The following is a 27,443-nucleotide window of genomic DNA, read 5'->3' as shown; positions in this document are numbered from 1 at the left end:
GACCACACTGCTCATAGCAAGGCCTTCATCTCTGTAAGTGCTTCTAAAAGAAACCTACCTTTAATGTTGCTTCATCCAGAACCTTCACTTCCTCTATGAGCTTCTTTAATTCCTCGGAGCTCAGCAGGGAGATAACTGATTGACCAGACGGAGGAGCGCAGTGGTCTGAGTCGTCGGCTTCCGTGGGCTCACCGAGACCCTCTGTGTATTCTCGCAGCTCTGAAAGGCTTTCATAGGGAGGACCCGCACGCAGTATGAATCGTGATATTAATAAGAGCTGACATCCTTAGCATAATTACTCTATTCCAAGACGGTGCTAATGTTCATTCTATTATTTGGTGCAACAAATCCACAAATAGATACCAGCATCCCTCCACTACAGAGATGAGGAAATTGGGGCTTAGGGAGGGGGAATAACTTGTCTATGGTCACATGGTTATGAGAGGCCGCGATCTGGAACTCGAAATCACAGATCATGGTGTGTCTGACTCCAAAGTCTGTGTTCAAAACCTCAACACCTCACCCCAGAGTATAACTGATGCTTTGGACAAATCTGCACCTAGATGGCCACCAAGACTGATGTCCTTTCACACACACACGCACCTTGGCCTCCTTCACAGATGTTGTCAGCAGCTGCCTATCCTACCTTAGCACCTAATCACTACAAATGGTGCCCACTTAGCTAGCAGCTGGCCTTCCTTTTTCTTTTGAACTCATTTTGGTACCTGTAGCTATTTTTTGCAATGACACTTCATATTTTGCATGAAACTGTGGTTTGGGTGATAGGGATCATTCCTTCCTCTGATTGACAGATCTTTACTGCTAAAAGGTGGAGGGGGTCTCACAGCAGTAAATTCTAACGGTGAGCCTTGCAGTTCCAGAAGAAGAACAGACTCTCAGCCAGAAAGAGCAAGCTCCTGGGAAGCCTAAATATTAAAGGCTACGATTCTACCACTGACCAACTCTAATGCTTGAGTTGGTCTGGCTCTTCAGGCCCTGATCTGGGCGTGTCTTGGTGCAGGGGTCCCCAACCCCCGGGCCGCACAGCAGGAGGTGAGAAGCGGGCGAGCACGCGAAGCTTCATCTGCCGCCCCCCATCGCTCCCCATCGCTGGCATTACCGCCTGAACCTCCCCCTCCCCCCGGGTCCGTGGAAAAATTGTCTTGCACGGAACCAGTCCCTGGTGCCAAAATGGTTGGGGACCGCTGTTTTGGAGGATCGCTCCTGTTCCCTCACAGTAGCTGGCACCTGATAGAACATCACAGTAGCTGGAACCTGATGGAACATCTGGGTCAGTGAGTTTTCAACATTTCTCAGCAGTATAAGAACAATACATAATACTGATCAATGCACAGCTGTTCTGATTCAAGAGGGAAGACTAAACCCCAGCCCCGCAGCAGGAGCTCTGGGGCATTGCTGGGAGGCCCCCGCGCCCCCGCTTCTGTGGAGCAGGTCTTGCCCAGCTCCTAATTTCAACTGAAGAGGAAACCGAGGGGGAGTGAGGAAGGAACCAGCTCGTGGTCAGGGCGTCAGTGTGGGAGATGGGACTGGGCCTCAGATGTCCAAACTCCCACTCCAGGGGGCTGAACCCTTGTGCAGAGTACAGGTGGATTTCTTTGGAGAGAGGGAGATGGCAAGAACCCCCAAGGGATCATCTCCTGGCCTCGTTCTAGTCTTCCTGAGCAATGGCCGGATATGTCCAAGGTGCATTAGTTCCAAATATGCACATGTAATTCACCAGGGGGCCAGTTCTGTCCCCCACCTCCCACCCCTCCCAAGGCCGGGTGTTGTGAAAACTCCTTAATACAGAAGGCAGAGGTGTCACACACACACGCACACACACACACACACACACATGCGCGCATAAAAGAACAGGTGGAACAATCCTTTAGCAAACCTGAGCGATTTTTTACAAGACATAGAGGATTATAAGAGGAAGGAAGACAAGAAAGGTCAACACTGGGCAGAGACACTCACTTGAGGGAGAAGCCCGTGTCTGAGGCAGGAGCTTCAGCAGAACTATTTGCGGCAGGATCTTCACTGGACGCTGTGGGGGGCGACGCCCCTTCCTTGGGGCTGCAGGAGGTCTGGCCACAGGAGACCGAAGATGGGAGGCACAGCAGGGACTTCATGACAGCCGATGACACCTGGCTGCTGATGGAGTAGAGTTTACTGGTCTTTTCATCCAGTGGCTTCATCTCACAGGACTGGGTCCTGCTCAGGGGGAAGCTCCGTGCCCGCTGGCTTGGTATCTTGACCCCTGGGCCACGAGATCCCTCCATCTGCGTCACCAGCAGCCTTGAGAGAGGGTCGGGGTCTGAGGAGAGGGTTTTCTGACCTGGCTGCTGTCCTGGGGGAGGGGACGCCAGCACACCGGGGTCGCTGGCCTCCAGGGCTGCGAGGGAGGCTGGGGGCAGCTGCTCTGGCTCTGGCCGCTGCTGGTTCACGGTGGGGGGAGCCCCTCGCCCTAAGACACCAGGAGCCTGAGAAGCCCGTCCTCCCTCTTGCTTCCCAGGAGGTTTTGCTGCCTCCCCGGAGGAGCTGGAGGGCTGGAGGCTCAGTCTCTGGGCTCCTTTGTCAGGCCGTTGAGAGGAGCCAAAGGTTTCAAAGGAGCTGATCCTTTGCTTGATGGAAGAGGAGGCCCGTAGGGGTGGCCCGGGGCGCTCCCTGGAGGTGGGTGTCGGCTGGCTGGGGGAGGCTGCCTCTGGGGGCTGCCTTGGGGCACGATTCCTCAAATCTTTCAAGCTTTGGCGAAACCAGGCGGGCTTGGGGGCCACTGGAGGACCCTTCTTCACGGTGCTGCCGTCTGCCGACTTGTAAACTGTGGGCCCACCACTGGTGGTGTCCAGCTTGGGCACAGTCCCATCTGGGTGGCCCTGAATCCCATCTTCCTCACCCAGCGTGACGACGGGCTGCAGTGGCGTGTGGCTATGATTCTCACTCATGACCGGGCTAAAGAGATTTTTGATGCAGTCAGAAATTCTAACCCAAGGGTCTTCGGCGGTGATATCAAGGGTATAGTCCATCCGAGCCTGCCTCTTAAGCAGTGGGTGTTTTATCGGAGACGTTGGCGTCACTGGGGAGCAGAAAGAAGGCCAACGCTGTGCGTTACACCTGATCGTGAGTTTTCTTCCTAAGTTCTAGTTTCAAAGATGAATAGCAAGGATTCTAGAGGAGACGATAAGCAGAAGTGGTGGATCCCTTGTTTGAGCTGCTACCCCAGGTGCTATTAACTGGCTAAGTGTGAACAGACAGGGACACAGAACCAGAGGACCAGAGGCGTGAGTTAACTCCACAGCATCCCAGCATTTTAGAGCTAGAAGGGTTCGCATAGAATACCTAGTCTGATCTCTGACGTTGTATGATTGAGGAACCCAACATTCATAAGGGTAAGGGGTCATCTGTTGGCAGAGCCAGGGTGAGACCCCTGTCTCCTGATTCCCCACTTTCGTGTTCTTTCCACTGTACTAAATAGCCTCTTAGATAACTCATTAAAACTTTAAAGGCCAAAGCAATTCTCTTACCTTTTAAACTTTTAAGCCCAGGGTCACAAATTGGCAGCCGTATTTGGCTTGGACCACCATGTCGTTAAAAAGCAAAAGTGGGCTTGCACGCCTTCAGACGGGGCACACCCCAGCTCTACGCAGTTACAGCCCTTACCCTCACCAGGTCAGCATTTCACACATGAAAGCATCCATCTGGTCCCTGAAGTCATGTGAGTTTGCTACTCTCCCTCCTCAAAGAATTAACCAGCTTGCTCAGCAAAGGAGCATTCCCCCTACCTAAAGAGCTGATGAGAGGGTCCCAGGTAGAAAGAAGCTCTGTGACAACGATTCCCAAACTTGGCTGGCACATTGGAATCTGGAGGACTTAAAGAATGCTGATGTCCAGCCCTGGGTTCTGATTTAATACACCTGGGATGCAGCCTGGGCATTGATGTTGGAGCAGCCCCCCAGGTCATTCCAACCTGCTCTATCAGGCATGCCTAGTCAAGTTCAGCCCCTCACCACTGGTGGGGAGGGGAGCACATGGAAGTCTTTCTTGGAAGCCAGTCTTGAACAAGCCAGAACAGGGGAGACTGCCCGGACTCTTTCCCAGGAACAGAGGGAGGCCGGCCCCCAAGTCCTGCACAGCCAAGAAGCCAAGTAGATGCGTGGCCCTTGGGTCACCCCAGGTCTGATCTCTCCCTGGTTAGGAGTATGCTGCTCTGGTTCCATGCTCTGGGGGATGCTTGGTATCAGAATGCAACCCAGTTTAAGGAGGGCTGATTCCTCCTGCCCCTGGTCTCAACGCCAGCCCTCAAGGTATGCAAACCATGCAGAGCACTAAGCCTTGAAGATGCCAAAGAGACTTCTGCATCACCCCAAAGGCCAGGGTGGATAGTACTGACTCTGGGGGCTTTACCAAGTGAGTCCAGCCCCCTCAGCCTGGTTCTGCATTTACATATTGCTCTGCTGCAGGGCCTGTCGTAAGACTCAGTAGTCAGACGTGCTACAGGAGAGCCCTCTGCAAACTGGCGTGAGGAGCTCTTGCCACTAGAACACCAAGGCATTCCCTGGCAAGTTCCTCAATTGGGATGACTCAGGGGAGGGACGGGGAGGAGGAGCCTCCAGTGGTAGGGCCCCTGCTCTGGGTGAGACGTGCCAGCTATTTCCATTCATAATGTCCCTTAACCTCTGAGAGCCTTCTGTGTGCTTTTCACGTGGTGTTTCTCAAACAGGTCGAGTGATAAACGTGTAGGTTTGTAACCTACATAGTTATTACCTTGCCACTGCTGGGAGCTCCTTGATGGCAGGAACTGGCCTTTCTTCTTTCTCTCATTCTCTTTCTCATTCATTCTCATATCTTCTCTCTCTCTCTCTCTCCCCCTGTCTCGGTCTCTGTCTCTACCTCTATCTCTATCTCTTCCTCTCCCTCCCTCCCTCCCTCCCGAGAAGCTAGCACAGGGCCTCACGAAGCCAGCACTCAGTACGCGTTTGCTGAATTGAATCACATGTTGGGCTGCTGTGTGATTTCCCACTTGCTGATGAGTGAATTGAGGCTCAGAAAAGTACAGAAAGTTGCCCAGAATCACATTCGCGAAGGACAGAGCCAGGTTTCCTACCCTGGTCTCCCTGACCCCAAGTCCGATGCTCTTTCTAACAAAGCTCCGCATATTCAACTCATGTCTCAGCACTTCCAGGGGCACCATGTGGGCACACCCCTTCCATCCACGCCCCCCCTCCCCCCGCAGGAGGCGGTGACCACCAGCAACATGCTGTTTATTCCTGCCTCTCTGGCCCCGCGTTCCTGGACTTGGAAATGCTGAATGCAGCTTACTAGAATGCTGTCACCCTAGAGGGAGCAGCTGCTTACTGTGGTTGGGTGGGCGTGTCCTGGACCTTTTCCCGAGGGCCCCTTTCTCCAGCTGACTGTCTGGATTGGCCCCGAGTTCCCCCTGCATCCCCCGCCCCCATCACAGCATCACAGATCCAGCCAGGAGGTTCCCACGCTGGACAGCAACGCCACGGTCCTGCAGTGCCACCGCCTCAGGGGACTCCTGACCGTTCATCGGCCCAAGTCCAGCTGTCGAGTTGTGCAGAACCCTCCAATGCTCTGGGCAGACTCACGTTCTAATCCTTAGCACTGGACCTTGATCCGGAAGTTCCTTCCTCCTGGCAGATCTAATTGAAAACCTACCTGGGCTGGCTCCTCTCCTCCCCGGCTGGCCCTCTGAGGAGGACGTCGTCTGCGGGCCGACGGCAGGTCCTGGGCTGCAGGCAGTGGCGTGGGGGGTTCTCCCTGCTGCGCCTTCCTGCACAGGCAGCGGTGGCAGTACTTCGCTGGCTTCCTGTGGTGTAAACAGGAAGCAAGACCGTGTCAAAACGGTAGCCTCCAGCTGTGAGAAGGCAAGGCGCACTTTGATTGGGACTGGAGAGCTGACGTTGAGATGCTTTAATGAGAAGTTCAGCGGCCCTGTCAGTCAAGGGCCTTTCCTCCACTGTGGTGCCTGCATGGCTGACCCAGGGAGCCGGCACCTCCTGGAGGCCCAGAACATCCCTCTGCTTCCCACGAGCCGGTGTCCAGAACACGGGCTCAACCTATTGACATATGTGAAGATCCTGGGCGCTCTGTGACAGGGAAAAGAGGCTTGGGAGTGGGGACGGGGGACTGTCACTGCTTCATTTACCACTGCATTCTGCCAAACTACCCCCCGTCCCAGGGGGGAAGAGAACCAGGCAAAGAACTGCCCTCTAGTCTTCACTAAGTTAAAGTTAGAACACTTGGAGGAAAACGTGTCTATCGCTTTCTACATTGTGATTCATTATTCAGTTATTTAGAAAGCATGCTGCAAAGGATGACAGATACTCAGGACCTGTGCCATCACTTCCCTTTGCAGCCCCCAAAGTGATATTATCATTCTAGGGCAGAATCGTTTTCCCCACTGAGCCTGAATGTGGACTCAGGCTCCTTCACAAACCAGCCTAGGGATGAGATGGACCAAGCACCAAGTAACCATCCAATGCTTTACTGGAGTTTGGGTTTTCATACAGCATGAAAGAGATGCTGTCAGGGCCCAGAGGAAGCAGCCAGCACCAGTTCTGTCCCAGAGAGGTGCTGAAGGCTTCCCAAGAGAAGTGCTTTTTGTCTGGCTCTTGAGCAAAGGGTAAGAATTTTCTAGGCAGAGAAGCTGAGGAAGAGTATTCCAGAGACATAGACATACACAGTAGAAGGAATAAGCAAAATACCAACCCAGAAAAAAAAAAAGGCAGACATCATCAAAATGATGCTGCCTAAATTTTTCCGCAAGGGAAATACTCTGCCATGCTGCCGTGGATGGCATCTGTGTTCTGCTCATTCCAGGGTCAGGTGGAATGACGGGCTGGCTATTTGACAAGGCTGCAGGCTTCCTCCCAAAAAGAAGGAAGGAAGGAGGAACAAATGCACCATTTGGGACTAAAAAAGACATTGAAAATGTCTGTGGCCTGAGATTTAATACCTACTTTGTCAATAAACATTCTTTAGGAATGAAAATTCTACAGAAGTTAGAAATACGTTCACAAAGCATTGCCCCAGCCAAGGTCCCTAGTGTAGAACTGAGTCTAGGGAGGCATTTTGGAAACACTGGGAGACTAACTAACTCAAAGGAATCATTGCGTTTCTTGAACTAGTCCTTCGTAGAAGCAAGGCTTGGCCATGGCATTAGAAGCTTAAAATATTAGACTGACGGTATCTAAGACACTCATCAGCAGGAAGAAATGATATGTGGCTGAAATTTAATTTCACCCAGTTGGAACTCTGAAAGATGAGGTGACACTTGTCTATATCCATGATTGGTTGACACTTTTGTAGGCCGATGCTCTGGGTACCAACCACAGTCATCAAAGCAACTTTGCATCTTGGAACAGACACAGACGTGTTTTGTCTTTTCATCAACACACCTGATGTTGCACCCTCTTCATGGGAGTTGTTTTTTTTTAATTAGCTCCTGAAATAAATTTGATTTTACTTGAATTTTGCTCTAAATAGTATTTCCTGGCACAGTGCTTGGTGAAAGAGGGAGAGAGAAGGGAAAGAAGGAAAGAAGACAGAGATGTGGACTTAGGGAAGAAAGTGATTTTTAACCACAAGTGATAGTTCAAGCTGATTTTCTAGAAGGGAGAGGATTGGTCTTCTGTTGAAGGGAATACCCTGAAGGTCATTTTGGTAGTGAAAGTTAAGTCCCCTTGAGTTACAGTAGATGAAGAAGATTTGGGGGTTGTAATAAAAGCTTGAGAAGGGTCTTGAGACCCTGGAGAGAAAAGACTGGGGGAGGGGGAGGTGGGGGGACAGAGAGAGAGAGAGAGACAGAGAGAGAAAAAGGAGGAGGAGGAGGTGGAGGGAGGGAGGGAAGGATGGAGAGATGTTATACACTGGGGCCAAGGAGAGAAACACCCAGTGAGAAATCCCCAGGCATGGTGGTGGAGATTTTTAAGAAGAATGACATGCAGCAAACAGCCTCCTGTTTTTGCTGTGCTATAATCCTTTCTCTGTACCCCAACGCCCAGGAAAATAATGTGGTGTTGGTTGTGCTTTTGTAAAAGGCCGTAGAAGGGTCTGTGGGCCACGTGGGACAAAGCAGAAGGTGGGAGGGTGCAGGCAGGAGCGACGGATGCTGAAGAGGCAGCACAGCGTGGCAAAGACAAGGAACTTTTGCTTGCAGCAGATCTCCTTCTTCTGCAGAAGAAGAAGGAGGTTTGAAGCAGAAACCCCGATTCCTCCTCCAGCAGCCTCACTTGGGGAGACTCCCCTGCCCCATATCTGGTCCAACCCGGCCAGGTGGCCCAAGGGCATCACTGGGGCAGACCTGCTCTGGCAAATCCGCTCCTTTTCTGGGTCTCCAGGAACAAAGTAAAAAGCCTGGCTTCTCAGCCTCTCTGTTCCTGATTTGCCCTCCTGGACTTACAGGGTCTCAGGCTCAAAGGAAAATGAAATGTTTGCTTAGAAAGGAGGAGCAGGGGAACAGATCCACCTCGGCAACGCCATCATGAATTGCTAACCAGCCACATCCTGCCGGCTCTGCAAAACTGTGCTTCCTCTTCAGTAACCTGGCTTCCTGTCCCTTCTTCACTCTCACCCCTCCTACTCAATAGCTTCCTCCCTGGGGTTTCTTACTCCTGCTGAACTTTACCAACCCTCCTTTACAGATTGTTAGAGGGGATTCCCAGAGGCCCCAGTTCCACCTGCCCAGAGAAGGCAGCTGTCGGGGAAGAAGTGAAAGACAGCGTAGCCTAGTGATAAAGTGACCCACTGGCAATGTGACCTTGAGCAAGTCCCTCAGTTTCCTCTTTGCATGAAGGGTACCCTCATCCCCAGGTGGTTGTCAGGCTTAACTGAGACAAAGCACAGCGCCTGGGCATAAAAACAGCCCAAGATGTAGAAGCTGCCTGGCTGTCAGCCTGCCTTCCCGTAGGGGAGTGGGATGGCAGGACATGGAGGTCTTTAGGGGTGTGATGGAAGAGCCAATATAGCAATGAACACCATTATGCCTGAGAGTCTGTTAGGCATCCACTTGGTTGGTTCCATTTAATCCTCATGCTAGCCCGTGGAGGGAGCCTCTAAACTTGGCCCCAATTAACAGATAAGGAAACTGAGGCTTAGAGAGCTGTGAAAACAACCCTGAATTCCAGCGTGTAGTGGATGGGAACGCAGAAGCCAATCAACAAGACTGGGGCTTCAGTTGAGATCTGCCGAGCTTCAAACCTCTCTTCCCGCAGTCGGCCCTAAACTTGAGCCCAGCCTCTTCTCTCTGATGGAGGAGAATCCTCCTTTGCCCATGGCTAACGCTCTGCGAATGCTCAAGATCAGCCCTGCTTGGCGCAGGAGAACACTCAACCCATCGGACACCACTCTTACCTGGCCACAGGTGGGCAAGGTGTGTCCAGAAGGGCGCAGGGAGTCCTCTCTCTCTTCTAGACTCTTCTGAGGGTCACTGTCACTTTTAAAGTATTTTCTGGGTGGAGGCTTGGGCTTGGAGGACGTAGGCTTTCTCACCAAAATCTCGAAGGATTTCTTCAGTCTCAGTGGCGGGTGGCCGCCCTGGCTCTCAGGGAGGGGCGGGCTCTCCTGGGGCGGCCTGGATGATGCCCCAGGAGGCACCCCTGGCTCCGGCCCCAGGGGCAGGCTGGGGCTGTGTGTGCTGACTTCCAAGTCGGAGGGCGGCTGCTCTCCGCCACTGCTGGGACTGCCCCCGGGGGACCCCGACATGTAGCTGCTGTCACTGCTGGAGCGGATCATGACCTTCTGAGCCCTGCGATGCGGGGGAGCTGAGTTCTTCTCCCGGTCCTTCTCCAAGGTCGGCCGCCCGTGCCAGCTGCTCTCCAGCCTTTTGACACCTGCATTGGAAGCACAAGGGAACCTCCACCCTTGGCCTTGCTCACAAGGTGAGCCGCGGGTGGCACACTGCCTGCCCAGGCTGTCCGATTCTCCTCCGAGGTCACTTTGGTTTGGAGCTCGGCAGTCTTGGGTCTGGTGCCCAGCACCAGTGACTTTAAGTTGGGAAAATCATTCAAACTCTCTGAGTCTCCATGTGATGGAGACTGAGATGCACCCCCTAGATGGCCCTTCAAGGAAGGGCTTGATGTCCTAGCTGTGCCGAGTGCTGATAGCAGATGGCCTGTAGCTGTCAGCCCCTCCAGGGACTGCCTCGGCTACAGAGAGCCACCTCGCCCGAGGGGCAGCCCATCTCCAGAGCCTGATGGAGATGGGGCTAGAAAGGCCCAGCCATTTCTGCCAACAGGACAACTCTGATGGGCCATTTGAGCTCCAGGGGTTGGCAGAAGCTGTCTGGTGTCATCTCAGCTCAGCTCGTCCCTCTGCCCAGCCCTGAGACTCCCCTCCCCTTCCACAGGTGTGGAGCCCAGGATGCTTCTGAATAAACATCCTGCAGGCCAAACACCATCTCAGAGTCGGCTTCTGGGGGAACCCAGGCTCCCACACTCCATTTCCTCATCTGTAAAATGGAGATCCATTGGAGAGGGTGAGTTAATGGCTAAACTCAAAGCTTTCTAAGAAGACAAAGATACTGCAAATGCAAGTTCACTGTTTCCTTACCTTCCAGACTCCACTGATGCCTCTCCTTTCCAAACTTGACATTCTCCACAGCCTGGGCCACAGCTTCTTTGAGTTGCTGTTCAGAGACCTAGAAAATATCCATCACCTCCTCAAGCAAACAGTGGAAACTCTTGCATCAGGATCTGTGTCCTGTACCAGCTCCCAAGCTGAGCCCCTGGATTCTAGTTTCTTTCCTTCACACCCACTCTACAAAGAGCCAACAAATTCCATTTCCAAAAACACCCTGGGCATCAATGGTTCCCTAGTATCTTCTAGGTAAAGTCCAAACTCTGTCAATAATAGGGTTCCCAAGACGGCCCCTCTCAACTCTCCAACCTTCTCTCCACTACTTGCTGCAAAACTAGGCAAAGTTACCATTTCAGAGTTTACCTCTGGGAGCTATTCCATTCTTAAGGCTGTCATGACATCATCATCATCATCATTACCAACAACGAAGACGTCATAACCATCACCCTAACCATCTTATTGTCACAGGTAATTAATCACCTTAGAGTAATAGTTAAAAGTATGAGTCCTGGAGGCAAACAGACTTGTGTTCAAGTCCCAGCGCCCCCATTTTCTAACTGCACACACTTGCACGGGTACTTAACCTTCTAAACCTCAATTTTCTTTCTGTAAAATGATGACAACAATAGAACCTACTTCACAGTAAGAACAGAGGGTTTTAAGAAATACATTGTTTGACACCAAAAGCACAGGCAACAAAAGAAAAAAAATAGATCAATTGGACAATGTCAAAATGAAAATATTCTGTGTATCAGTCAACAAAGGGCACAATCAACAGAGTGAAAAGGCAACTCAGGAAATGGGAGAAGACATTTGCAAATCAGACTCCTGCAACTCAAAAACAGAAACAATCAACAATCCAAGTAAAACATGGGCAAAGGATTTGAATAGCCATTTTCCAAAGAAGATATACAAATGACCAATAGGCATGTGAAAAGATGCTCAACATCACTAATTATTAAGGTAATGTAAATCAAAACCACCATGAGATGTCACTTCACACCCATGAGGATGGCTACTATGAGAAAAATAGAAAATGAAAAGTGTTGACTAGGATATGGAGAAATTGAAACGCTTGTACATTGCTGGTGAGACTGTAAAATGGTGCAGCCACTATGGAAAACAGTATGGCAGTTCCTCAAAAAAATTAAAAATAGAATTACCATATGATCCAGCAATTCTACTTCTGGATATATACCGAGAAAGAATGGAAAGCAGGGACTCAGATATTTGTACACCTATGTTCATAGCAGCATTATTCACAATAGCCAAAAGGTGGAAGCAACCCAAGTGTCCATCAACAAATGAATGGATATACAAAATATGGTCTATACATACAATGGAATCTTATTCAGCCTTAAAAAGGAAGGAAATGCTGACACATGCCACGACATGGATGAGCCTAAAGGACATTATGCTATGTGAAATAAGCCAGTCACAAAAGGACAAATACTGTATGACATCACTTGTATGAAGTATGCAGAGTAGTAAAATCATGGAGACAGAAAGTAAAATGGTCATCTCCAGGGGCTGGGAGGTGGGGGGATGAGAGTTGTTTAAGGGGTAGAGAGTGTCAGTTTGGCAAGATGAAGAGTCCTGGAGATGGCTGGTGGTCATGGCTGCAAAACAATGTGAATGTCCTTCGTGCCACACTTCTTTTGGACTCCACGCTTCAAAATGGCTAAGATGGGGGACTTCCCTGGCAGTCCAGTGGTTAAAACTCCGCACTTCACTGCAGAGGGCGCGGGTTCAATCTCTGGTTGGGGAATGGAGATCCCACATGCCGCGTGCTGCGGCCAAAAAAAAAAAAAAAAAAAAAATGGCTAAGATGGTAAACTTCATGTTAGATAATTTTACCCCCCCGCAAAAAAATAATACTAAATAAATCATTAAAAGTGCTGGGCACAATTCCTGCCAAATGGTAAACTCTCAGTAGAAGAGATTTACCCTCAACAGCAGTCCTGTAAGGTAAAGACCATACCCCCATTTCAGAGTTGAGGAGCCAGAGCCTCTAAGAGGTTAGATGAAGGTCCAAGGTCACTCAAAGTAAGTAGCAAAGCTGGGCATGAGCGAGGCATCCTGCTGCCTGTGTGTGTCCCTGGGTCTCCCCTGCCTGCAGTGCCTTAGCCTTTCTGCTGCTCCAAGCTCTGCCTGCCCTTCACGACCTGGCTCCCTCGGCTGAGCAGCTGGGCCCCTGACCCCCTCACGCCCAGGGCCCTCACCTCCTGTGGACTCTCTGTGTGGACGTCTCACCCCTCCAGCCAGAGTGCAAGCCCCTCAAGTCCAGGGGCCACAGCTTCGCCCCGCTACCCTGCGTCCTCCTCCGCTGCTCTCTCGCCATGGTACTCCAGGGCAGCAAGAGGCACGGATCAACGAATCGAGACCCCTTTCTTTTTCTCTTCTCTTCTACTGCCCAGAGGTTTAGACGAGTTACTTGTTTACCTGAAGTGAGAAGTTCGCTTTCCTCCAGTGTGCTTATTGTCAGTGCTTAATAACTGAGCAGGGCTGGGTTTGAACCCCACCACACAGGCACGTGTGGGTCTTGCCCATCATTCCGTTCTCTGTCCTATCTCTGCTGGGAGTTTGGGAGCCCACTAGTTAAGAACACAGACTATTGTGGATTTAAATCGTCGTTTCTCCACTTTGTAGCTCCACCAGTGGGCAAGTTCCTTTGCCTTTCTAAGCCTCAGTTTCCTCCTCTAGGAATTGGAGGGGAAAATCATACCGACTTCAGAGGGATGTATAGCAACTAAATGCAATTGTATATGTCAGGTCTATGGCAAACCCAGCTGGTACACACTAAGGATGAAATAAATAGTGATGGTGATTATCACCAGGGTCCCCAAAGTCATCTCGCCCACGCCCACGGCTGCACTTCTCAAGTCTTGCTCGCACCTGGATCTCACTTACCCGTCACTGTCAGTCTTAAATCTAATTGCCTATGGGCATCTCTAACTAAACTTCCCCCAGGCACCTCCATCTCTCTGTATCCCACACTGAGGTCTTTCTCTTCCCTTCCAAGCCCACCTCCCTTCTCTGATTCTCTACTCCGGTGGTGGTGTTGCCATCACTCGGTCTTCTAATCTAAAAATACTCCAGTCCTCCTAGGCTCCCCCCTCTCTTGCCCCAGAGCTAATCAGCCAACAGATCTTGTTGATTCTTCCCAGGTTGCCTCTTGTTGCCCCTTCTTCTCTATTCTCTTCCCACATCTGCTGTTTAGCTCAGGCCCTCACCATCCGTTTCCTTCCTCTGAAAAGCTCTGAGTTCCACCTCCTCCATCCTGTCCTCTGCCGTGCAATCAAAGGGTAAAAAAAAAATCTGAACATGTTACATATAGAGCTAGAGGCCTCCCCTAGCTCCTCACCACTCACGGAATAAAATGCAAACACCTTAGCGTCCTGTGGAAAGCCCTTTGCCACGTTAACGCCAATGCCTCGCCAAACTCCATTCTCGATGCTCTCCTCCAGTCCCTACATCCCAGCCCCGAGAACCTACCCATCTCCTTTCACGACAGGTCCCTTCACGACTCTGCAGCTTAACTTTGTGTTCCCACTGCCTGGAATGACCTTCCGCAAATTCTTTGCCTGGAGAAAACTAACTTCTGATATTTCTTGATTTCTCTCACCTTCCCTTCTGTATCCCTGTATTCTCATAGTACTTACCACTCTGTATTGCAATGATTTCTCTGTCAGTCTCTCTAGCGAGAACGTAAGCTTCTGGAGGGCAGGGCTGCGTGCTACGAGCTCACTTCTTCCTGTGTGCTCAGCGCCCGGGTCCAGACAATCACATAGTCGGGACCCACTGGATGCATGCATGAGTGAATCTCTTCTATCTACTAGCAGGAACCCTGGGTCTATATTTTCCTGCCCTAGAGCCTGTAACCCAGCTGCAAGAGCTTCCCTGAGCTAACGCCGATCGCCTCTGTGTCTAGGAGTTTGTCAGAGGACCTCTCTGCAGACGCTTGTTACGACAGACACTTGGTTCATTTGAGTCCTGAGAGAGTGGGCCTGGGAAGAAGAGGATGCCCAGCAGGGTGTCACCTGTGGGTCCGGATGTCGGCTAACCATGATGGGGACTGGACCCGGGTTACAGTGACTCAGGATGGCGTAGACTTCATTGAGCGTCATGCAGTGCACGGGGGAGTCGTTGATTTCCACAAGTTCGTCGCCACACCTGCAGAGGCATCAACAGGAAGCCATCAGCAAGCTCATCAGCAGGACATGTGCTTCCCCGAGGTCCCAGTCCTGCCTGGGCTGTGTGATGAGACCTCAAATTCACAGCAATAAGGAGACCTCCTTCACCTCCCGACTGAAACTCAGTACAGGGCCGACCAAAGCGACACATGGCACACCCCCTTCACACATGACCACAAAGTGGGAGACAATGCATACCGAGTGTGGGGCAACATTCACGGAAGTTTGTAACTTTTTTCTGCCCTTTCCATTTAACTTAAGCTCGATCGAGATGGAGGGCGTTGTTTAACCAATGTAATGGATTAACCAATTAACCACAATTTAACTGCTCACATCCTCTCTTGGGGCTTCAATGTTCCCATATGCAGAATGGTTAACAGGAAGAGCAGATGGGACGTGCTAAAAGGTAAAGAAGAAATAACTGGATGGGGGAGCAGCCAAGGTTCTTGCAAAAAGAAATAAAGAGGGAAGGCAATGGAGTTCATTCTTGTAAGGCGGGAAATGGGGGAAAAATGAGGTAGAAAAAATAAGGTTGCATCGATACACAGAGGATTTGTACAATCCAATCCTCTTGCTTCATACATGGGGGAAATGAGGCAGAGAGGGTGACATTATCTCCTCAATAAGACGTCACTTAGGGATTAAAAAACTTTTTCTGGAAAGTGCCAACAAGTAAATATTTTAGGCTTTGCAGGCCATACCATCTCTGTGGCAACTGTGCAACTCTGATGTCATAGCCTAAAAATAGCAGCCTTAGACAATATGTAAATGAATGAGCATGGCTTTGTTTCAATAAAACTTTATTTAACAAAAACAACAGATGGTGGGCCCCCATTTGCCCTCCTCTGCCCTAGCTGGTTATCAGCAGGGCCAGGATTGGAAATCAGGTCTCCCGTGGCTGATTTCACACTTCCTCCTGCTGTGGTTGGCTGCCCTTTCCTTCTACATTTCTGTCACTGAGTTGGTTCCCCTTCTCCTTCTTGCTAAGAAAGTACACATTTTCACTGAGGTAACTGAAGACCATAGAGCACCTGACGCTAAGGAAAGTGGAAGCTTCCAAAACAGTCCCTACCCAGCTGCAGGTCCAGGAGGGAAGACTCTGTCTAAAGATATTAGGACTAAGGTCATCACTCTGACTGAGCCACTCGGTCCCAGGTAACAGCACAGCAGCTCAGCAAATCAGCTGTCACCCTCCTGCCCATGACAGCAGCAAGCCCACCTCTAATTCAGAAGCTCCATCAAGATACCACCCTAAGCAGGGCTTGCATATATTGGCTTGGCCAAAAAGTTCGTTCAGGTTTTTCCATAACATCTTATGGAAAAACCCCAAAGAACTTTTTAGCCAACCCCAATACTACAATGATAGGAAAACGTTTTAACATATGGCAAAACTCTCTTGATTCAGCAAAACCTAAGCCCAGTAGAGAAGATATACATGAAGATATACGATCTGGGATACATAAAAATATATAGTATATATCTTCTTATGCTACAGGAGAGAAGCTATATCGCACGAGTGCTGGACTGAGTATAAAGTACTGTAACAAGTTAAACTGGAATAAAATGTAATTACCAAACTCAGATCCCTTGTTGAAAATAAAATTTAGATTTTTACTTCTCTTAGAAGTTATTCGTAAAAAGATGTATGTGGAATGCCCGAAAATATTCTGTTTATGCTACCAAGAAATGGAGTTAATACTACTGATTTGCTTAGTAAGCTTCTTTTTCCATACAGACTGACTCCACAGGTAAACCTCCTTGAAGCTCCTATTTATGTCACTCTACAGTCTGTATTATTTACATCTGAATTAAAGTATGTTTAACTTCATGTTTTCTGTTTCGGACTGATATTCTCTGAGACAATGCCTCTTACACTGCAACGTGCATACAAATTCCCGGGGATCTAGTTAAAATGCAGGTTCTGCTTCAGTGGGTTGGGGAGGGCCCTGGGATTCTGCATTTCTAAGGAACTCCCAAGTGATTTCAATGCCGCTGGTCCAGGGACCACACTTTGAGGACAAAGGCTCTGAGCTATCCCTGGGTCATTCTAAATATCTCATCTCCCAGTCAGTCTCCTGATGCACTAAGGAATTCCTTCCCTCTGTTGTAAATCAGGGGTCTTTTCAAAAACAGAAATCAGGACATACCGGAGTCGTCCGTCCAGATGCGCCACGGATCCCGGAGAGAGTGTGTGAATGAAAATGCCTGAGATGCACTGGAAATAGGGGACGCTGCACAGGCCGATTCCCAGCCCAACGCCAGCCTCTGGAAGGCAGAACGGGATGGGGGTGGGGGGACTGGTGACTGAGCTGTCCCAGGTTTGCACTAGTCTATTAGGTGCCAAACCTGTCCTGGGTTAGTTGGTGTCTCCTATTCATTAATGCATTCATTCCACCCATGCTTATGGAGGATCACCGTGAGTAGGCACTGCTCTAGGGTCAGCGACTAGTGACCAAGGCAGATGAGGATGCTAAGGTCAAGTAAGGAAAGGGAAGGAAAGAAGGAAGGGAGGGAGGGAGGGAGGAAGGAAGGAAGGGAAAAAAGGAAAAGGGAGGGAGAAAGGGAAGGAAGGAGGGAGGGAGGGGGCGGGAGGGAGGGAGGGAGAGAAGGAAGGAGGGAGGAAGATGTCAGGGAGTGATAAGTATTATGCAGAGAATTAATAGGGAATGCACTAGAACACAAAAGGATGACCACTTTAGGGCTCAGAGAGGGCAATATTTAGGCTAAAGTTAAGAATGACAAGAAGGAACCAGGGATGTGGTGATGGGGGCAGATTATTCCCAAAAGAGGTAACAGCTAATGCAAAGGCCCAAGGTGAAAGGAAGCAGGCCATGCTGCAGGACCAAAAAGGAGGCCAGTGTGGCCGGAACGTAGCCCATCACGGGGAGAGCGGTATGACAGGATTCAGGACAGGGAGGCAAGGGCCAGCTTAAATGGAACCTTGTCAACAAGGATGTGTCAGTGAAAGGACGCTATTCTCCACTGAGAAGGAATGCCATAGGAGACTTATGAGCAGGAAGTGACATGGTCTAATTTCTATTTTCCCAAATATGACTGGCTGCTGGGAAAAGAAAGAGCTATGAAGGGTCAAGCAAGAATGGGAACAAGGAGAGCAGTCAAGAAGCTACTCTTCACCCAGCAGTGGTGACTTGGACTTTACCGCTAGTGAAATTGGAGAGAGATGGATATACACAGAACGCATCTTGAAGACAGACTTGCTGATGGATTCAATATGGGGATTTCATAAATTAAAATGAAGATAACTCGTAGAGATTTTTTTAGCTTGAAGAACTCTGAGACTTTTTGGCTTGAGTAACTGGGTGGATGATGATTTGATTTATCAAAACAGGATGCCTGTGGAGGACCAGAATCATGAGGATGGTGACCAGGTGTGCAGTTTTGCCCCCGTCACTCTTGAGATGCCTATGAAGTAGCCAAGTAGACATGGGGAGTAGATAGTTGGGTAGATGAATCTGGAACCCAGCAGAGAAGGCAGGGTGGAAGTTTGAAGTTTGAAAGTATCAACGTGGAGCTGGTGGTGTTAGGACCATGGGGCTGCATGGGTCCCCCAGAGTGTGTGGGAGAGGAGGGCCTGGGGCTGGCCAGCATCAAAAGGACTGGAGAATGAGGGGTAGCCAGTAAGAAGGACCAGATGGAGTGGCCAGGGAGTAGGAGAAAGACCTTCTTATGGTTTGCTCCTGGCACCTGTGATTTACAAAGCATGGCTGTTAGTATTTCCACCTCTGATGCTGGTCCTCCCCACATCCCATGAGGGTTGCCATGGGCAACTGTTAGCAACCGTGTTTGATGGATGAAGAATTTTGGCTGTGATATGGCCCACACACAAAGGTCAGAGCCCTTTGCCGAGATCAGGTTTCCTGGCCAGAGGGTGAGTTCTTAAGCCTTGTGGGCATCAGAATTGCCTGGGGTACTTATATAAAAGTTATAGATCCCTGGGCCTCTCTTCTAATATTGTGGAAGGGAAATCTCTGGGGGTAGAGATTAAGAAGCTGTGTCACACACATACGGCAATCAAACAAAAACCCTGTCTATGGTATTTCTGATGCCAGTGATCAGAGGAAACACCACCCCAAGGCCAGGGACCACGGAGCCCAACAGGGGAAGGACGAGAGCCGTGTCTTCCCCATGTCCTGCGCCTGCCCAGTGACCTCACGCCGGGAGTCCTGGACACAGCTGCTGGCGTGTGCCAGCACGTACTGACCTGTGCCTAGTGTTCATGCCAGGCTTGGGGGCTCAGGGATGTCTGAGTCCTCAGGCGGCCTGCCGTCTACCCTCTTCATTCCTCATTCTCCTTCTGCAACAGATCTCAAAGCCATCCACCCCTCTCCACCTACCGTTCTCCATCCTCTCTGATCCAATGGCTGCAACTGGTTCCCAAGCCTCCATTTTTGTCACATTATAGGCCATTCTCTACAGAGACGCCTAGGAGATGTTTCTTTTAAAGCATAAGCTGATTATGTCTGTGCTTACAAATCCCTCAAGGACTCCCAATTGCAATTAGAAGAGAATCTAGCGGCAAAGACCCACAGGGTCTGTCTCTTTGCCTCCACCAAGTGCTCCAACAACACTTCTCACGCTGCCCACCTCGCTGCAGCCACACTGGCTTTCCCTCTGTCCCTACAATCTGAGCTGGTCCCTCTGTGGGAGCCGCCTCCTCTTCATACTCCAGGTCTCAGCCTAGCTGCAATCTGGCAGGGGGGGCCTGCTGAGGCCCCTGCCGTCAGCATCCACCCTGGGGGTGAGTGGGTGGTGAAGGGACTGGATGCCGATCCCCAAATGTCTGAGCTTGAGAGGATGTCAATTTTCTGGCACAAGTGAGAAAAAAAGAGTCCCAGAGAGGGCAAGTGACCTGCCCAAGGTCTCTTAGCAGATTAGCTGTAGAGCTACAACTCCTGGTCTAGTGTGTGTGTGTGTGTGTGTGTGAGATTTGTGTTTGCTTCCTTTTATTTTATCCACTGCACTGGGACATGTTGACTGAATTTGGATGGTGTGTCCCGGGCTTCTGTTAACAAACAGAGCCCTAGACCTTGGGGCTAAACAGCAGCCGTAAAATCTGTTAAAGGACAATGCCCGGGCCTGTTTCCAGCCAAAGAAGGTCTGGGAGATAGCTCAGTGGAGGGAGGCCCAAGCAGAGGGCGGAGGAGGACAGCAGGGCCCCCAGGAGGTCAGCCTACCTTTCTTCAGGGACACCTCCACCAGGATCCTGTAGTTGGGCTTGGCGCTGCTGGCGGGCGCTTCAGGGCTTTCCAGGATGAAGGAGTTGCAGTCTTTGGTGACACAGGTGCTGGAGCTCAGGGAGCGGCACAGTGGGGGGGACAGGTGGCTGCTCAGGGAATGGGGGGCCGTCAGGCGGGTCCTCACCGTGAGGGTGAGGAGCCCCTTTTTGGCTTGCTGAAAGGAAAGAGAGAGGGCCATGGCTTCCAGCAGCAGCTCGGGGCAAGGTGAAGAACCCGGGCCTTTGTGGATAACGATAGTAGAATACTTTTTAAAGAAATGTGGCCACAGACGGGAATAAAGACGCAGACCTACTAGAGAATGGACTTGAGGACACGGGGAGGGGGAAGGGTAAGCTGGGATGAACTGAGAGAGTGGCATGGACATATATCCACTACCCAATGTAAAACAGATATCTAGTGGGAAGCAGCCGCATAGCACAGGGAGATCAGCTCGGTGCTTTGTGACCACCTAGAGGGGTGGGATAGGGAGGGTGGGAGGGAGGGAGATGCAAGAGGGAGGAGATATGTATATGTATAACTGATTCACTTTGTTATAAAGTAGAAACTAACACACCATTGTAAAACAATTATACTCCAATAAAGATGTTAAAAAAAAATGTGAACTTACCAAATCAAAAAAAAAAAGATATGTGGCCACATGTGGGTGTGTGTGTGTGTGAGATACAGAAATGTGTGTATACATATACATGACATATATTTGTATGTCTGGATATGGATCTGACATCTTCTATATGAAAGATATACATATATATGCCAAAGAGATAGAGTCTTGAATTGAACTAACTAGATGGAGACTCAAAAAATATCTTTCAGTGATTGTCTTCAAAACTTTAAAGATTGTAATATAAATACATAGAACGTTATACCCTGAGAAAACCATAATTCAAAAGGACAGGTGTGCCCCAGTGTTCATTGCAGCACTATTTAGAATAGCCAGGACATGGAAACAACCTAAGTGTCCAATGACAGAGGAATGGATAATGATGTGGTACATATATACAATGGAATATTACTCAGCCATAAAAAGGAACAAAACTGGGTCATTTGTAGAGATGTGGATGGACCTAGAGTCTGTCATACAGAGTGAAGTAAGCCAGAAAGAGAAAAACAAATATCGTACATTAACACATATATGTGGAAGCTAGAAAAATGGTACAGATGAACCTATTTGCAGGGCAGGAATAGAGATGTAGAGAACAAACATGTGGACACAGGTGGGGAAGGGGAAGGTGGGACAAACTGGAAGATTAGGATTGACATATATACACTACCATGCATAAAATAGATAGCTAGTGGCAACATGCTATAAGACACAGGAAGCTCAGCTCGGTGCTCTGTGACAACCTAGATGGGTGGGATGGGGGGGTGGGGTAGGAGGGAGCTCCAAGAGGGAGGGGATAGATGTATACATATAGCTGATTCACTTCATTGTACAGCAGAAACTAACACAACATGGTGAAGCAATTATACTCCAATAAAAAAATAAAATAAAATAAAATAAAACCGTTCTATAAACCACAAATAGTTGATGCAGCTCCCAACAACAGTCCTGATTACACTATTATTTTCAGAGTAAGGCCTTTTTTGAACAATGTGCCTAGATCAGTGTCAGCAAGGTGCCCCACGTAAAGGAGCCCACGTTTGGAATTTGTAGGTTTGAAGGAAGGAGGGTGATGCTGGGAGCTTGCTTCCTTTGTCTGAAGGCCCCAGAGTTTGGCCACATATTGATAATAAATGGTCACCTTGAACTTCTGCAAAGCATCCTGATGTGTGAGTCCAGCCATCGATTCCCCGTTGAGTTCCAGAATTTCATCACCTGTTGGGAGAGGGAGAAATTGTAGCTGAGAAGAGTTTTGCCCCATCAGGAGGCGTTATCCCTTAAACTCTAGTGCCCCCACCCCCGTCCAGGATTCTGTGAGAAGTACAAAGCATCACAAAGAACATCTTCTCATTCAGGGCTCTCCCGCTGGGAGGTGGGCAAGGCAGCAGTGCTGGGCCTTCTCTGGCACCGCTTACTTTCCAGGGTGAGATCCAGGGTCCTTAGCCAGGCTCACAAGGCCTGGCCCAATCGGCTCCCTGCCCACCTCTGGGTTTCACCTCTTTCCCTCCTGCCTCTCAGCCCCTCATGCCATTCGCTCCCCTGGACCATTTCCTGATGCCACACACCTGCCTTTCCCACAGTGGTCTGTGCAGTTCCATGCTTGTTTCCGTGCCAGCTTCTTAACTAAAATGTACATCTCCTACCTTCTTCACCTACCACTTCTTAATCTCTTGGTCTCTGCTGACTTTGCCCTCTTGTGGCACCCAGAACCTACCACTCTCAGAACCCTTGTCACCCCGGTGGTCATCGATGAACTGTGAAAGTCTCTCCCTGGGGATGGGGCTTTGTCACATCAGATGCTGTATCCCCAGGGCCAGTTCTGGGTGAGGCCTCCACAGTGCCCAGTAAATGTGGGTTGGATGTGATGTTTCCAGAATGCAATGTAGGTCCCATGTTACAGAAGAGGAAAGTGAGCTCAGAGAAGTCCAAAGTTCATATGGTAAGAAGAGTTAGGACTCAGAGCTTTTTCCTCCTATACACCTAAGAGAAGAATTTTTTCTCTATCCAGAGATCCATTTTTATGGGGATGGAAAACCACTTTCTCCCTTTCTCCCTCCCTTTCTCACTTTCATTCCACCTATTCAATACATAAACAAAGAGCACTGTCTCTGTATTCAACACTGTGTTGGGAAATTCAGATGCAAACATTTTTTACACGGGTTTCTGGCCTGTGTGCTATTGGGTGAATCTGCTGTCACTTAATTATGGTCCCATTGTAGAGAATCCATCTTTTTTCTCTGGTTGTTTTTAATATATATATATTTTTTGTCTTTGATAGTCTGAAGTTTCACTAGGATGTATTAGGGTGCTACCTCATACTGAAGTTTGCATAATTCTGGAAAATTCTGGATAATTCTGGAGAATTCTTACCCACGATCTCATCGCCTATCGCTTTCCCTCTTTCACTCTATTCTTTCTTTCTAGAATTCCCATTAGATTATTTTGGGCCATCTCAACCTATTCTGCATGTTTCTCTAGTGCTCATCTTTTTCTTCTCTATTGTTCTGTGTGGCCTACTGGATAATTTCCAGATCACAAATTCTCCTTACAGCTGCATTTATCTACTGTTTAACCCATCCATTGAGGGGTTTTTTTTTTTTATTTCAATGACTTTGCTTATTTTTAATTTCTAAAAGTTATTTTTTTCACATCCATCTATTTTTTCATTGTGTTCTTTTCTTTCCTTATTGTTTTTCTATTCCTTCTCTTATCTTTTTAAAGATCTTATATGTTGAGAAATGATCACCACAATAAGTCTAGTTAATATTAGTCACCACACTTGGTTACAAGTTTTTTTTCCTTGTGGTGAGAACTTTCAAGAGCTACTCTTTTAACAGACTTGTGGTTGCCCAAGCGGATTGGGAACTTTGGATTAGCCGATGCAAACTAGTATATATAGGATGGATAAACAGCAAGGTCCTCCGGTATAGCACAGGGAACTATATCCAATATCTTGTGATATGGAAAAGAATATGAAAAATAATATATAAGTGTAGAACTGAGGCACTTTTCTGTACAGCAGAAATTAGCACAACACTGTAAATCAACTACACTTCAACAAAATTTAAAAAAAAGAAAAGCTCTACCCTCTTAGCAACTTTCAAACATACAATACAGTATTACTAACTGGAGTCACCCAAGATTTATTTATTTTATAACTGGACATTTATACCTTTTGACCGCCTTCACCCAGTTCACCCTCTCCCCCCCCCCACCCCCCCGCCCCCCCCCCCGCCAATTCTGGCAACCACCAATCTGTTCTCTATAGCTATGAGTTAGGTTTTTTGTTTTGTTTTGTTTTTTTAGATTCCATATATAAGTGTGATTGTATGGTGTTTGTCTTTCTCTTCTGACTTATTTCACTCAGTATAATGCCTCCAAGGTCCATCCATGTTGTCCCAAATGGCAGGATTTCATTCCTTTTTGTGGCTGAACAATTGTAATCTTTATTTTCAACTCATGTTTAAGGGGAGCTTGTTTTTCTGTGGAATTCCCACACCCTTCAGGTGGCTACTTTTGTTTTTTTCCTTTATTTCCAGCAGGCACCCCGGGCTCTCAGGACTCGTTCAGGACCGGTAGTAACATTAGCTCTTCAGCTTGGGAGTCCTGAGCTGCAAGGGCTGACGGCTGAGGTCGCACACTCACCCTGACACGGGTTTGGCTCTTCATTTTCTCGAGCGAGATGTCTTTTCCCCACCCAAGGGCTAAGGACAAAATTACGTTTCCTCGTTGCTTCCCTGGGCTTGCTGGCCTTTCATGAGGGCAGGTCTTTAGTATGAAGGCTTTCTGCAGGTTCTCAGAGGTTCCCAGGGCCCAAGACCACCTCTCCTGCCCCTGTGTGGGCATCGAGTCCCAGCCCCTGGGCCTTAGGCCCGGTAAGCAGCTCCCTGTGCTATCAGGTCATCAACTCCTGGGAATGTCACGCTTAGATTTAAAGTGGTTTTTTTGTTTCTTAGAAGCTGGGTGTTTCCATTTCTTTCTTTAGAGTTCAGATGTTCTGTTTTAGCCAACTTGTGTCTATGACAATAAAGGGGTGGGAAGCATATTCAAATCAGCTTAATCTGTTAAGTTGCTAAAACTAGACAAGAAAAATAAAAGGCTCGGTCCTTGTCCTTATAAGATTCCAAGTTGAGGTGTGACAACTGACAAATTAAAGATAATCAAAATATAACTAAGTACATGCTGAAGGCAGGATTTACAAAGAACACACTTCAGAAACATCCATTCTTTATGACACAAGAGGCTGAACTTGTCTTCAGATTATTAGAATGTCCATCCCAAGGGGGCCACATACTCTGGGCCCTCCAGAGAGCCCTTAGCCTTATATGGCCATATCTGGTGGAAGGTGAATAGCCTCGGTTTTGCCTTATAAATCTTACACAATCATTTTTTTGCAAAGGGAATACAAATAAAACATTCTTAGCCTTGATCTGGACACCAAACTTTTGTTGCAACTGACATATCCCCCGGGAATTCAAGGGCATATTCTAAAACTTCACTTTTGAAAGAAGTTACAAAAGGCAATTTGGTCAATTATTTGAAGCTAGAATCAAGGACTGCAGACTAGCTGAGTGTCTTTTTCACCGAATTCTTACGATCACTATTAACTAAGCGAGACAAATACCCAGAAAGAAAAAGAATGAAGCTTGGCTTGGGCAGGCTTCTCTCTTCTGGCCACTTCAATTCCTCCTCCACCTTTTAGTCAAACACAGAAAAGTACAGAAGATAATGAAGCAGACGGGCCCATCTCAAGATTCTGATCCCACTTTCCTTCCTTTCTCTCAATGACTCCTCTGCGTGCCTCTTGATTTAGCTATTCCCCTCAAGCCTTGCCTCGGCCCTCTTCTCTCTCCTCTCTTCCCTGCTTCCTGCATCCACTCTATAACTTCAGCTATTTTCCAAATGACCCTAAAAATCTACATTCAACCCTTATTCCCTTGCTGAACTGGAACTCAAATTTTCATTCGCCTGCTGGACAGCGCCACCTAGTGCTCACCTGGAGACCTCACTCCGCTCTGCTGTTCAAACCTAAATACCCTCATTTGCCTTCTTTTGGTCCTCTTCCTCCACCTCCTGTTATATATAATTCATCATCGTTCTCTAGTTTACTAAGATCAGACATCTTCACGTGTTCTCTGACCTCATTTGCCACCTCCAGAGAAGCCGTTGTTTCCCCCATCAGCATCTTTCTCCTCCCAGGGTTACAGCCTCAGGGCAGACCCTTAAGAGCTGGAGCCTGGCTCTTACAATAGCCTCTGAACTGGTTTTCCTGCTTCTGGTGTCTAGCCAGCCCACTTCATCTTACACTCAGCTTCCTGAATCAACTAAAAACCCTGGTCCTAGCTGGTCCCTCCCAAATTATAAAAAGCTTCAAATGCTCTCCACTGCCCGTACAATAAAATCCATACGCATAATCTAGCATAATGTTAGAGTTGGCAAACTTTCTCTATAAAGAGCCAGATAGTAAATATTTTAAGCTTTGCAGGCCACATGCTCTCTGTCGAAACTACTCAACACTGCACAAAAGCAGCCACAGACGAGAGGTCAATGAGGGAGCGTGGCTGTGTGCCAATAAAGCTTTTCTAAGGCGGCTGAAATTTGAATTTAATTTTCACAAAAGAATCCAAACTTCTTTTGACTTTTTTTCAGCCGTTTAAGAGACATGAAAACTCTTCTTCGTTCGTGAGCCTTATAAAAATAGGCAGTGGGCCAGATGTGGCCTGCGGGCTGTAGCTGGTCAACACTGCCCTGAACAAGTTAGGTTATTAAAGGTGGTTCGGCTCGCAGCAGAGTTTACAGAAACTGGCCTGACAGAGAAGGTAAGAAGGTTGTGAAATCACTTCTCTTTAAAGATCCACGTGTAGCCCAGTGTCAGGCCTGCAGCATCTGCCCTCCTCTCCCTGACTACCTGCCCCAGAATTTTGCCTCCCAGTTAGAACCTGGAGATCTCCTGGGGCCAAGCCTACACGTGACAGTGGGGTAGGATTGGGGGTGGGGAGAAAACCCTCCCCTCCAGGACAAGGAGACAGGGAGGGGCACTCAGGGGACACCTCAGCGCCCTGGGCCCCTTCCTCTCAGGATGGCCAGGGGGCTTCCCTCCCTGGAAGAGATGAAAAAGCTGGAGGGAGGTAGTGGATGGGAGTAGGGTGGGCAGAAGGGGAGGGGCGGCAGCTGGGCGGATCCTGAGCTCCTCAATAGAGGGAACCTGTCTGATAATCCTCTGTATTCCTAGAGCCCAGAACGGGGCAGGCTCACAGAGGACTCACTGGAAGCCCTGGGCCTGGTTCCCCGTGTCTGTGGGCTGGGGAGGGCAGAGAAAACGAAACAAAGGGGATGTCGATGGCTGCCAGCAACGCAGAGGGGGCCTTGACAAGCAAAGGCGCAAGAGGGATGGAAGGGGTCTTCTGCCCCAGACCAGTAACAGGACCGAGACTGAGTGTGCAAACACACCCAGCCAACGTGCCAGGCCTGACGGAGCCATCAGGGCCTGCAGACCCCCGATTCCATGCAAGCTGGATTCTGAAGGCTCAAGACACCTTTCACTTTCCCAGTAGCTTCTACCGGTAGCCTAGTGATTCTGCTTTTGGCTCCACCAACATCACCTAGTAAAGGCCGGGAAATCTACCTTCTTGTAGCCTTCCATCGGCTGCAGCTGCTCCCCCGGCAAAGATGGTTTTAACGTAAATTCCAATGGGGCCATAAATGCTGTCCTTTCCTCCAACGATGCTGAAGCCCAGGCCCTGGGAAAGAAGAGGAGAAGGTCAGATTTCGGAGTGTTCCATGCCATTCACT

The 27,443-nt window shown here is 49.0% G+C and overlaps 1 protein-coding gene across 2 annotated transcripts in view; it reads right to left on the bottom strand.

Moving 5' to 3' along the window:
- The window catches only part of IL16 (interleukin 16), a 71,670-nt gene that overhangs the window by 8,695 nt on the left and 35,532 nt on the right, over window positions 1–27,443 (bottom strand). For both annotated transcript variants that reach the window (XM_061179811.1, XM_061179814.1), the window contains exons 5-14: window positions 27,277–27,391; window positions 21,793–21,866; window positions 19,988–20,204; window positions 16,940–17,057; window positions 14,640–14,772; window positions 10,573–10,660; window positions 9,376–9,854; window positions 5,680–5,830; window positions 1,978–3,076; window positions 59–227 (exon numbers count right to left, since the gene is read on the bottom strand). In XM_061179811.1, the coding sequence (XP_061035794.1) occupies window positions 59–227; window positions 1,978–3,076; window positions 5,680–5,830; window positions 9,376–9,854; window positions 10,573–10,660; window positions 14,640–14,772; window positions 16,940–17,057; window positions 19,988–20,204; window positions 21,793–21,866; window positions 27,277–27,391 (2,643 nt within the window). The remainder of the gene's footprint in view (window positions 1–58; window positions 228–1,977; window positions 3,077–5,679; window positions 5,831–9,375; window positions 9,855–10,572; window positions 10,661–14,639; window positions 14,773–16,939; window positions 17,058–19,987; window positions 20,205–21,792; window positions 21,867–27,276; window positions 27,392–27,443) is intronic.

This window comes from Eubalaena glacialis, chromosome 2 (genome assembly GCF_028564815.1).
Source record: "Eubalaena glacialis isolate mEubGla1 chromosome 2, mEubGla1.1.hap2.+ XY, whole genome shotgun sequence".
NCBI classification, from domain to species: Eukaryota; Metazoa; Chordata; class Mammalia; order Artiodactyla; family Balaenidae; genus Eubalaena; species Eubalaena glacialis.
This window is presented reverse-complemented; position numbering and strand designations above follow the sequence as displayed.